This window comes from Zingiber officinale, chromosome 1B (assembly GCF_018446385.1).
Source record: "Zingiber officinale cultivar Zhangliang chromosome 1B, Zo_v1.1, whole genome shotgun sequence".
Taxonomy (NCBI): domain Eukaryota; kingdom Viridiplantae; phylum Streptophyta; class Magnoliopsida; order Zingiberales; family Zingiberaceae; genus Zingiber; species Zingiber officinale.
In genome coordinates, this window is record NC_055986.1 from 167649959 (window position 1) to 167663395 (window position 13437).

At 38.7% G+C, this 13437-nt stretch overlaps 2 protein-coding genes across 2 annotated transcripts; both read left to right on the top strand.

The window, feature by feature from the left end:
* The first annotated feature begins 8321 nt into the window (after nucleotides 1–8321).
* On the top strand, nucleotides 8322–8810 carry LOC122044755 (auxin-responsive protein SAUR50-like). The gene has a single exon (XM_042604954.1). The coding sequence runs from the start codon at nucleotides 8322–8324 to the stop codon at nucleotides 8808–8810; it is 489 nt and encodes a 162-aa protein (XP_042460888.1).
* Nucleotides 8811–10396: 1586 nt separating this feature from the next.
* On the top strand, nucleotides 10397–12582 carry LOC122044771 (auxin-responsive protein SAUR50-like). Its single transcript, XM_042604955.1, has 3 exons — nucleotides 10397–10443; nucleotides 11673–12237; nucleotides 12572–12582. The coding sequence occupies exons 2-3, from the start codon at nucleotides 11772–11774 to the stop codon at nucleotides 12580–12582; spliced, it is 477 nt and encodes a 158-aa protein (XP_042460889.1). The 5' UTR covers nucleotides 10397–10443; nucleotides 11673–11771.
* Nucleotides 12583–13437: the final 855 nt, after the last annotated feature.

Here is a 13437-nt window from a genome sequence, read left to right on the forward strand (position 1 = left end):
TCGGTCGGCTGACCGATCCAGTGGCACTGCCCAGGCTCTGATCGGTCTGGAGACCGATCAGAGTTCTGATTTCGCCCGGGAACTCTGATTTCAGCACTTTGGCGTGCCAAAATCTCACACAACGATTCTAAAATCAATGGAAATACATTCTAACAACTATTAACCAACATTCTAACATAATTACTAACAAACTAAATGAATCTCCCATGATTTAAACACTCTAAGGTTCAAAATTGCATAAAAGAAGAAATACTAAGACTTCTACTATTTAAGCTTGCTAAAACCCCTGAGGATCTTTTATTCCAGTTCCTTCCACACACATCTTGATCTGCATTGACCTCCAGCCTCCGCTACTGGTCCACTTTTCCTTTACCTTTATCTGCAGTATAAGAAAAGTAGTATCTATAAGCTAAAAAGCTTAGTAAGAAACCATCTACCTCACAAAAACATGCAACGATGCAAATATGATTTTAAATCATGCTGTTTAAAACCTATGCTGGATATACTGAATAAACTAAGCATGGCATGGCATATAAGCATACAATCATGGCATATCTAAAGCTGAACATATAAACATGGATAACAACTGCACATAAAGTTATCATGCATATTCACACGGAAAAACTAAGCTGGAGCATGATACTGACTGAAACTGAACTAAGCCAAAACTGATCTTAAACTATAATCACTGGATTAGATTAAGAGTTTGAAAGCTAATATCATAATAAGTGAAAATAGTAATCATGCTGCTGTTTGGGCCCGGCAACTGCACTTGCTATGCGCGCATCTCTAACTAGACCCGGGGTTGCAAATCCCGAATTTAGTAGAGCTACTAGGTTATCTAAACCTAGGGACCGACTATGGGAGCCCAGCCCAATGGATATCTAATCCAGTACAGTGCCAACTGAAAAGTAAAATACTGAGTATAGCTAAACTGTTCTAAATAGCTGTTTCTAGGTTATCTGAACCTAGAGCTAGGTTGTCTGAACCTAGAGCTAGGTTGTCTGAACCTAGATGCGACTGTGGGAGCCCACCCATTGGACCGTAGTCCCATATAAGCTAGGATAACTGATTTACTGATTTAGATGCTTCTAATGCATTCAACTGTGCTAATAAAAATACCTAGGTTGCATTTTTTCTAAGCTAGTTATTTAATCGACCACCTAGTGTGCTTTAACTCCCCTCTCTATTAGGGAGACTACCTTTAGGCACCCAACAACATCTAAACCTCCAACTGAAGGAGAAAAGACGTGTCCGTCCCATCTAAAGGTACTCACTAAATCCCTAAACCTGCGAGGAAGGTTAAATACACCCTATATGTCGAAAACATACGCATATAACTAAACTAATGCACAGAAAATCAAACGGTAGCTATTATACTGCAGGTGAGGGGTTTCTTACCTCCTGTTCGTAATTTCTTACGATTCTATTCGCTAGAATTCCGGTGGAGATGACCTTCTCGACGATCCGCTCACGTCTTTGCGTTCCTCTCGCGGAGAAGAACCTCTTTCGTGTTGGAGTCGTCGCCGGAAGATGACCCGAGAGTCCTTGGGGCTTGGGCGCCGAGAGAGGAGGAAGAAGAGGAGTGGGCGGCGGTGAAGGTTTTTGGGAGAGGGATAGGTCACGGTGAAATTTGATGTTGCCGAACCCAGTTCTCAAAATAAACCAACCCCCAACTTAACCTTCCTATTTATACTAAGTAACTAATTCGGCCAACCCAATTATAAATATAATTGGTCCCCTTTCCTTTCAGCACGGCCCTGCTGGATTCAACTGGTTCCCAACATTATCCCTAAGCCATAGGTCTCGGGTTCGATTCTTGCCTAAGCTATTTTGCGGTTCTAATTATTTTTGTTGCTTCCGCTACTCGGAAAATTCCAGAAAAATATCTAAAAATTCCAGAAAAATCATAGAATATTTATAATGCAGTTTCAAGAATTTTCGGGCGTAGTTCAGGTTTGGGTAAAACAAACAGATAGTAATTTAAAGAGACTACTAAACTAACAATTCAGGCATAAATTTGTAACTTTAAAATAAATTACAACATGTAAATTAAAAAAAAAATTAACTAACTTCCCCTAACTGAACTTATCTTTATTCTCCCCCTTTGATCACAGCAAAAATGGGGTGCAAACAAATTTGAACTTTGGAAAAATTGATGATATATATAAATATATATATATATATATTTCAAAATTCAAGTATTTCCAAAAAAAAAATCAAAGTTAAAAGATTAATTAAAAAAAACTGAGTTAGGTTTAATTTCAAAAATGTTTAAGTTTTGAAAAATTTTCAAGTTAAAATTAATTTTTAGAATTTAAAAAAAAATCTAAGTAAAATTTTCAAGAAACATTTTTTTTCTAGAGAATTAAAAAATTTAAGGAATTTTTAAGGAAATGTTTAAAAACTTTTCAAAGCATTATTTAATTCTAATTTTAATGCTTTTATCATAAAGTTAATTAAACATTTTTATTTCTATATTTCGGCTTCCAGGTCGTGGCGAGGCACTAGGCCTTCTTGGTTATTGGAGCAACAACCATTTCTTTAGACAAAGCTTCCATAAAGAATCTCAATGTTTAATTTTCTCACTGTAAACTTTTAAAAAAGAGAAATTTTAAACTAGTAAAGATTTTGAAACTCAATAAAGGTTCCTACCTACAGGGTTGGTCAAAAACTTAGGGGGTACATATTTTTTGGGTATTCTTCTAAGTTGGTACTGATGTTTTCTTATATACTAGTTTAATTTTCTATATAATTTTAATTTTGAATGTGGAAAAATATTTTTAAAATATGCATCAGTTTTCAATTTTTTAATTTCTAATTTTAAAACTTCATTTTCTGATTTCAAATATTCATTTTCCTTTTCTACTTTATCTAATTCTTTAGAAAGAGCTTTTATAAAACGAAAGGACTGTTTAGAGTTTAGGGCACGTACCTTACTTACCTCGTCTTGCGATGCTCCCCCTTCATCACAGCTTTCTTCTTCTTCTGTTGTTCCTCCCCCTTTATCTATGCTCATTTCTGAGCTAGACGTTTCTTCTAGCTGATGGTTGGCCATCAGTGCTAGTCCCGAAAATTCTTCGACTTCGGATTCGGAGGACGATGAATCATCCCACGTGGCCTTTAGGTTGTATTTGGGTCGAGTTGGCTTCTTACTCTTTTCTTTACTTTTGCTCTTCAACTTTAGGCAGTCATCTTTTATATGTCCTTCTTCGTTGCAATTGTAGCAATGAACCACCCTTTTCTTTTGCTGGAACTTTTTTTACTGCGATTTAAATTTATTAGATTTTAAAAAATTATTAAAGCGTCTTACCAGTAATGCCGCTTCGGATTCGTCGATCGAGGCTTCGGAGTCAAAACCGTTTAATCTTGCCTTTAAGGCAATGTTCTGACTAGACTTCTCTACTCCATTTGGTTCTGCAACTCGAGATTCGTGAAGTTCGAAAGTAGAAAACAAATGTTCTAGAGTACTTACCTCGAAGTCCTTAGAGATGTAGTACGCATCTACTAAGGAGGCCCACTCGGGAGTTCTCGGGAAGGTGTTGAGCGTGTACCGGATCGAGTCCCGGTTCGTTACTTCTTCTCCAAGATTGGTTAGTTGCGTGATCAGCTCTTTGATCCTTGCTTGGAGTTGAGCGCTACCTTTTCGCCCTGGTTCATCCGGAGGTTCGTCAACTGGGTCAGGAGGATGTCGCGCCTTGCTAGCTTCACTTCGGAAGTACCTTCGTGAAGCTCCAGGAATTTTTGCCAAAGATCTTTCGCGGAGTTGTAGCTTCCGATCCGATTTACCTCCTGAGGTGGCAGAACGTTGAGCAGGTGGAACTCAGCATTTCCGTTGGCGACAAAATCGGCTTGCTCCTTCTTGCTCCACGTGTTTTCTTCTTTATCTTTCGGCGCTGCATATCCATATTTCATAATTAAGTGTATATCAAATTCAGTTTTAAAGAATACCTCCATTTTTCGCTTCCATGTAGCGAAATCTCCGTCGAACTTTGGGGGATGAATGTTCACGCCGACCATGGTTCTGATCTTTGTGCTTCAGATGGCGGTTAGTCCCTCTGAGGCTGTTGGGCTCTGATACCACTTGTTGGTGCAGCGGAGACCGGCAAGAGGGGGGTGAATTGCCTGAAAATAAAAGTTATACCCTCCTCAACCAATTTAAACTCAAATAAATGCAATAGTTATAAATTTAAACAAAACTAAACTATGAACAGAAAAGAAGGACTCAGCTATTTACTTGGTTACAACCAAGAAGGTTGTTAATCCAAGGCAGTAATAAAGCGCTATGAACGATCTCCTTCTCTGAAGGCGGAGAAACCTTTTACACACTTGGAAGCACAGAACTATTGCTAGAATGAAAGTACAGAAATTGTAGTTCGATTTCCTTGTTCTGAATAGCTACCCGAGACCTCCTTTATATAGGGGTTATAGAGCTTATCAGATAACCTGAACCTTCGGGATCAGGTTTGACTCGAGAGGGATCGGTCAACCGATCCCCAGGTTCGGTCGACCGAACCTGCTATACCTGCCAGTCTTCTGTCCAAGTGCAGTCTCTGATGATTGAGCTTTGGTTCGGTCGACCGATCCTTATATTCGGTCGACCGATCGGCCAACGGTCTCCAGCTGAGTTGGCCCGATTAACTTGCTCGACTAAGTCTCTGGATTAACTTCGGTTTGGTCGACCGATCAGCTTTACCAACGGTCAGCTTCTGACGTGGCATTGGCGGTTGGCTGCTGATTGAGAGGGGTTCGGTCGACCGATCAGGGGGTTCGATCGACCGAACCATTGACAAGTCAACTGGAAGTTGACTTGCTCTGGTTCAGCTTCTTTGGGTGATTTCGACCATTCGGAATAGGGCTCACCCGAACCCAATTCCCGGCCTTCTCCTCGAGCAGTCTTTCGTCCCGGCTTTACGTCCCTCGAACACCGCGCATGTTCTTCACGCACACCGGGTGTACTCTTCCACAGCTCTCTCGTCCTTCGGACGCACCGAGCCCCTCGGCTCCCTTCCCGTGCCGTCCTTCTCGCTAGCTGCGTCTTCCGCTCGACTTCCTGCGCTCCTAAGTTCCTGCACACTTAGACACATGGATCAAACACAAAGAATGATCTAACCTAAGCTTGGTTGATCACATCAAAACTTTCACGGGGTTCAACACTTTAAACTAGATTTTAGTATATTTTCTATCAAATTGAACATGATTTTTTTTCCTACTTAATATAATTCCTTCTAAATTCAACACAATTCAAAGAAAATCTAATATATTTTCTATTTAATTGATTATCGTTTAAAGAAAATCTAGTATATTTTTTATCTAATTAAAGTGGAAAAAGAGTCGTGCTTAATTTCATAAAAAAAATACTGAATTTTAGTTTAATGTACTGAATTTAAGAAAAATTATACTCATTTTTGAACTTTTTATATACTTAAAATATCAGAGATAATTAGGTAAATTAGTGTCTATTATTTTTTACTAGGAAGTGGAAACAAAGATTTTAATCAATGAGGATTACATACAAAGTTGAGTTTATGATTGGGACTGCATACAATTTTACCCCTTTTCTTTTGAGGAAGAAAAATTTCTCTTCTTCTCTTCGCACAGCGTCTCCACCGCACGCCCCCGCCCACTTCCTCTGTCGCAACGAACACGACAGCCAGAGCGACTGCTGATCAACGGCCTCCCGATGCAGTTGCTGGAGTTCTCTGGTCTTGAACAGGGGGCTTGAGGCCCGATTCAACCGCAAAATCTCATTAATGCAATGGTGAGTTTGTGCGCCTTAACTACGAGATCACATTCTTCATGCGACAATCAATTTGTGCCTGTCGGCAGCGAGGTCTCCTCCGTTGTTCTTCGCGATCTTCAAGAAGGAACTCGAGAAGCTAATGAATAATAATAAATTCATACAACCTATTGCTCTGATACCATTGTAAAATTTTAAAGTGCATAAATTTTACAATATAAAAGCCGTAAACACTTACACCGAGTTAGTCGAACTGATTTTTCAGACTATATTTGTTGATCTGGTGCTCATCGTTGGAAGGAGGATTACAAATTGAAAGGTTCTACGAACCAAACCTCTCTTACGTCTCAAATGTTCTTCTTCTCCACAAGACACATGGTCTCGACAGAATTCTGGCAACACGTCCGCTGTGCTTCGATCTCCTCCGAATACATAACACAACAACCCTTTTCTACTTCTTTTCTCACTTGAACGCATATCAGCATATGCCTAAATCAATGCTCGTGGAGTGTTTCTACTAGGGGTGATCACGGATCGGGTTGGTTCGGTTATTGGGGTAAAAAACTATCCGGCCCTACTAGTTCAGATAATGCAAAATCGGGACCTACATTCGGCCCTATATCTGGCGGTTCTTATGTTTCAGATATCCGACGGGTTGTCAGTTATTTGGATATCCGACCCTATATCCAATGAAATATAAAATATAAATATAAATATAACAAAAAAAAAAATTTAAAATGATAATAGACATTACTCATTACACGTTATAGCAGCTAATCGGAAATAACTATTACAACGTGTAGCAGCTTATCGGCAGTAGTTACTACAACGTGTAACAGCTTATCAACATTAGTTGCTACAAGTAGGGGTGATCGGATCGGGTTGGTTCGGTTATTGAGATAAAAAACTATCCGGCCCTACTAGATCAGATAATGCAATATTAGGACCCTACATCCGGCCCTATATCCGGCGGATTATTTTTTTTCGGTTCGGTTCGGGTCGGTATAAGCGGGTTGGTCGGTTTGACGGATTGACTACTCACCCCTAGTTTCTACACTATGTGTGACTGCAAATATTTAATAACAGCTATATACTCATAATTAAATCCTAAAATTTTAAAGTTCGATATCTAAAACTATTAACATTAAATCAAAATATTTTTTATCTACTTAATTAAAATTATTTAAATTTTATAAAAAATCACTTATTAAGTAGCTCCTATAATATTAGGACAGTATTATATTAACTGTTACATATATTAACAGCTATAAAATATTTTCTATATATTATATCAGTCAATTGTAACTAATAGTCCTGAAAATAAAAAATATTATTGCAGCAGTTATTATGCTGGAATAAAAGATATTATTAAAACAAAATATCTTACAAGGTACATTTTTAATTACTTTGTTTAAAAGGTCGTCATTTAAGATTTCTTTTAAGGTACTTTTAATTTTTACCTGCGAAATTATTGATAAATTATGAGAGGAATAAACCGTTCACTTCATTTAAACCCACTGCTACTTACACATGCATTGCACGTGAAGTATCAGCTGGTTGAATTGTTTGTACTTTTTTGGATTTTGTGAGAAAATTTGAAACTGAATTTAAAAAAGAAATTGATTTTTCTGGAGACAGACCACGTTTCCATGGTCTGCGTTTGCTCTCTGTTTGAACTCTGCTTCAGCTCTGCTCTCTGAAACCTGCTCATTTACAAGAAGAAAGGCAGAGTGCCGCACAGCACTCCTTTTGTCAAGGCGATCTTTTCCTGCATCTCCTCTCCCATTAATACAATCCGATCGTCCTATCTCCCACTGCTATTTGTCTCGTGCTCTTATTTCTTAGAATTGAGCTAGTAGTCAAAGTAATCTTGGATCTTCTTTCCTTGTTCATAACCATAACAGAGCAGCGGCAAATGGGTCAGTGGCACATCACATGCTCTCTTCTGCCTGGACTTAGACAGTTAGACTGGGAATTTAATGGCTGCATAAAATTTAGGGCCCAATGAAGACTTCAGAGCTCCAAAGGGTTCGCCATGGTCAACAATGGCTGTTTGCCACAGTCGGTTGAAGCAGTTCGTGCGGTGGAAAAGCCCTTGCCTGCTTATTCCTGATTGCAATTGGGACTGCAACTCATTCCTGTGTATATGTTTTTATTGTTATTTTCATTATTTATTTGTAGGTCAAAGTCATGAGGCATGAATTAGGCTACTTAATATGCCCCGAAATGCTTGTTTCTTCCATGCAAAGCGGCTTAAAGCGTTGAGTCAAAGTTTTTCCACTTTTATATGTCCATCTGGATGAGAATAGTTTATTAGGGTTATGTTGAAATTTCTTGAATTTAATGGACTTTTACTTTATTATCTTTTAATGAATGTAGTAGGACGATGATACGAGTTATGGTGGAGGAAATAAACTTTAGGGGGCAAATTAAAAAAAGTGCTGAAAGGGTCGGAAGCACACAAGCTCCTTTTTCGTCTCTTTTATATTGTGGAAGACAGAGAGCTCCAAAAAGCCAAGGGTCCGTCTTTTCCTACCTCATCTCTCTTTCTGTCTCCCATGGCAGATCAACAAATACGGTGATGCGGGTCGTTGTTGCTCGAAGGAAGAGAAACGCCATGCCCTCTGCCGTCGACAAGGTGGACAAGCTCCGGCGGATCGTGCGGCTGAAGCAGGCGATGCGGCGGTGGCGGGTGCTCAGCCTACGCCTCTGGTCCTCCGTCCGCGGAGGCGGCGGCGGCGGTGGATCTGTAGCGGTGTACGTCGGGCCCGATCGGCGCCGGTTCGCGGTTCCGGCGCGGTTCTTCAACCTTCCGGTCTTCGCGGCGCTGCTGGAGAGGGCGGAGGAGGAGTACGGCTTCCAGCCGGCCGGGGGCCTCGCGATCCCCTGCGACCCGGCATTCTTCCGATGGGTTCTCGACGCGATAGGCGAGGACCAGGCCCACTTGGCTCCGCTGGGCCTCGAAGCCTTCCTCGCCCTTTTTGCTGCCTCGCGCGAGTCCGCTTCCGTCTGCAGGGAGGCCGACGCCTGCAATGCCCTCTCGCCATTGCTCCCCAAAACTAGGGTTTGATCGATGCTTCTTTCTTTCCCTTCTCTGCTCTATGCCCCCTCTCCCTTTCCTTGTACAGGGAAAAAGATTGCAAAAAAAAAAAAAACGGAAGAATTGATGCGCGGAGCGTTAGATCCATCCACGAGATCCTCAGCGGCAGGATTCAAGTGGAATGCGAGTTGTTTATTTTTAGTAAAACCTCCCCTTCTTCCTCTTGTGCCTCAGATCGGAGCTTTTTGCTGATGAGTAGATCTTTCAAACTGAGTTTTTACTGCCGAGAGATTTGCAGTATGTTTTTGTTCATTTACCTATGTGTTCTGGCTCATGCTCAGTCGGGAACTGTACCCTCCTCTTGGCTCGTGAAAGTATTTTTCATATGATTGTTCTTAACAGTCAATTTTTAATTTGGAAAGGTCAAATAGCAAAGATATAAAACATATTAAAGGAGTTCCTACAGTAGGCGAAAATGTTGAGATAAAAGACGAGACAATTAGAAAAATACAAACATCTTATATTCTCTTTATGACTATGAATCCAATATATTTTAAAAAATAATAATTTACTCACTATTTTAAAATATAGAAGATATATTTTTAAAAAACTACTAATATAGAAGATATATTTAATGGGTAGAGGTATGAAAATAATACTCGATGGGTATAAGGACCAAGAATATGAAATCTAATCCGACCAAGATCCATTGTTATCTCTAGATGAAAGGATAAAGTGGAAAATAAATATACCTTTTATAAAATCTAAAAGTTAGTTATGTATTTTGGAAATTCCACTATTTTAAATGGTCAATTATAGATTAAAATTTATCCTATTAAATAAGATTGATTATAAAAATCCTTCTATTTATAATTTTATCTTCAATTATATTATCATAGTTATCAATATATTTTAAAAATTAATCAACTGATTTAAAAAATTATTAGTATAAAAAATATTTGATTTTTAAATGGATACGCGCAGTATAAAATAGAAAATAAATATACTTTTAGAAAATCTAAAAGTTAATTACCTATTTTAGAAATTCCACCGCATGAAATGGTCATTTATTGACTAAACTTTATCCTATTAAATAAGATTGCTATAAAAATCCTTGTATAATTATCGATATATTTTAAAAAAATAATAATTTACGCAGTATTTGAAAATTCAACCGTAGATAGAACTGATGAATTAAAAATAAATTAACTGTTTCATCAATATTAGTCTCAATGGATTATTATTACGTTGCAATGTCATTTCAAATTTATTCGAACTTAGCCCATGCAGATCACACCGATACCGTTTCAGTCCATTCCTGACCGTCCGATTTATAATCTTAACGGGCAGGATGACACATCCAGCTCATTCCAATATCCCGCTTCGCCGCTGTGGCTGAATGCTCGACACGTGTCCGTTTCCTCTTTCTTTTTTTGGTATTCCAAAAGTACCCCTGGCAGGAATTGAAGCAGCCCGCATAGCGGATGCAACATTAGTAATTTCTGAAAAGTGTCTGGGTCAAAAGTGTCATTTAAAATTTATCCTTCGAGCGAGTGCCCCTCCTCTCTCGCTTCCCTATTTATATCCGTAAGCCCCTTTTTTTCCCTTCCGCAATGACAGCGTCTCTGTTCGGCTTCTTGTGATCGCAATTCCATTGCAGAAGGTAAGATCGGTTCTCCTTCCTCAATCAATCGCCTTTTTTTCGATTCAATGATCGAAGTGTTTCTGGTCTTGATCTTGTTTCTCGAGGAAACTAATGTCTAATACGAGTGCAGTCGATTAGGTTCTTTTTTTCTTTTTCTGCTTCATGTTCGATTGTTTCTTACCTTTCATGGAGGAAACAAACAACCTGTGCATAGATTTTTCATGGCCTAGATCAAAGAAATCATGCATTTATCCTACTTACAATATGATTCCTCGGAAATAGCGTTTTGTTTCCAAATTTTCCACCGCTGGGATCAACGAAAGCATGTAATTTGTTCTATTTTGCATATGACTCATCGGAATAAACGAGTCGGTTATAGGTTTTTCATGGTTAATTTGGATCGAATACAACTTTTTCTTGTTTTGTTTAGTATATGATTGATGGGTGAATTAATCTCTCCTTTCACTTATATCTTTACGTATGTAATCTTGTGTTTGTATGATTGATAGAAATCATCTAGTTCTTGTATGCTATATGTGTTTGTATTGTCTTGACTCTTAGATAATTCTTAAACCAGATCTTGTGTTTTTGCCATTCTAGTAAATTATATAGGTAAGATCAGTATTCACCGGTGAGTATCCAAATTGCTATGTATCTTTTGATATTTATAACTGGTCCCTAAGTTGTTCAAAATTCCACATATTATGATCGTACACGGTTATTCTTTTTAATATCAATAAAGAAAATGCTTATTAACTTTCAATCGTGTCACTCCCCGTTAAGCCATGACCAGGATACATATTGTTTGTGAAAAGTTTGACAACTAAGCAATTCAAGATGTGATCCTTGAGCTTCTGTTGTAATTTATGTAGAAACGTTTATAGTCTCTTGTCGGTTTAAATCATATTGTTTGTGAAAAGTTTGACAACTAAGCAATTCAAGATGTGATCCTTGAGCTTCTGTTGTAATTTATGTAGAAACGTTTATAGTCTCTTGTCGGTTTAAATTAAACAGTCACTGAAAATCAAAATATAAGAGTAAGTGTTGTTTCTTAGTTAAACATGTTGTTATTAGCCCTTTGTTTCGTGTAACTTGCAAAATCATCCATTTATTTGAATTCTTCATTGTCATTAATCTTGTCTTCTTGATTTCTTCTCAGATCCTTTTCTTTTTCACCAACAATTTACTAAATCGTTAGCTTTCCTCATCCATTCATTGTCATTAATCTTGTCTTCTTGTTTTTTTAGAAGTGTCTGTGGTTGTCGTTGCTAATACTTGGCGAGCCTGATTCTTGCTCGTCGCCATTCAAATCTTTGTTTCCGGAGCACCCTTTCACTCATCCAACCATGGGGGATCAAGGCGTGAAGTTGACGGGAATCATGCAAATAGTCAGGCTGAAGGAGATGCTACGGAAATGGCATTCAATGACCGTCAGCAAAAAAGGGGAGCAATTAGCTATTGTTAGTGAGGAAGAGGATCAGACCAAAGCATCAGGTATTCCAACTCCTATTGACGAGCGATTTGAGGCAGAATCCATTCAGAGTGACTCAGATGAAGAGGGCTACCAAAGCCCCGATCCCGCACCTGATGTTCCCAAGGGTCATTGTCCTGTCTACATCGGACTAGAGAATCGAAGGTTTGTCATACCGACAGGTTACCTGGGGCTTCCAGTATTCAGGCGGCTGCTTAAGAAAGCTGAGGATGAGTTCGGGTTTGACAATCCAGGCGCACTTGCATTCCCTTGTGAGGTGGAGACTTTCAAGTACATTCTCCAATGCATGGAGCGATATAAAAAGGGCCTCCTTGATTATGGTAAGTTCAACCTGTCTACTCTTTTGTCGATCTGTCAAAATTTACTCTTACACATTCTTTCTACTGAGTGCAAGAAATCATGAATTTTGAGCTATACAAGATCCAGATCCACAAGACATACACGCTGTCTTTTCCTGCTTTTGGTTTTAATTGGTTTTTAGAGAAAACATCAAAATTATCAGAACAAAAATATAAGATTGATTGACTATCTTTAAAGGACAAAATATAAGATTATAACAAGAATCCTCATTATTAAAGAGGAAACCATGCCACAAGCAAACTATCTTAGGCCCAGCACCATACTGTACTTATTCATTCTCTTTTACTTCTGCAGACCTGGAGTAACCGCTATCTGGACTTCATTTTACTCGCGAAGTATTGGAGCTCTCGGGGACATTTCAAATAAATGTTTGACTTCAAGTTGGTCTTTTCTTTTTCTTTTTTCTGGGTTTCCTTTTTGTCGGGTGTTGTCTTAGAAGTCTGATCTACTTAGTGTGTCGACCTTCTCTTTGTTTCCTGCATATTTGACTGACAGTGCATCTGGTGACTTGCATATTATGTTTGATGATTCTGTATAGAATGTGATTGTTGGATTGTGGGCCAAATTTGGACAAGTTTAATATTTCTTAAGAGTCCAAATCACATTATTAATTCAACTAGACAGCAGAAATGCCATCTGCATGCTCATAATTTGAGCATGATTCCTGTCGCACAGCTCGACGTGCCGACTTATTTAATTGCTAGTGTTTCATAATCAAGTTTGCTTTCTCAATTAAAGACAAAATAACTATGGCCGCACTGCACTGCACTGCTCGTACATGAGCTAGCTCTATCTGCGTGAAGATCCCTTTCATGTATAATTACAGTACTTAGTCGCATTGACTTCTTCGACCCCTGTTTTTTTACCACTTTTATTCAAGTTCTGTCATGCATGCCACACAGACAGACGATAGATCTTTGCCCCACGAATGGATTTTGTGAGAAGGAGATATTGCATTTGGCGAAGACAAACAAATTAATTACAAAGATAATAAATGCACCAAATAAAACATTGCATGTGGTGCTTTCTTTCGACCCGCCGATAACATCAAACCACGTGACATGTTTCTCCTCCTCCTCCTCTTCTTCCCAACTAATGATCATCCGAGTTTTAGAGACTTGCTCTAATTCTCGATCAATTAATTATTAGCTTTGTCATGA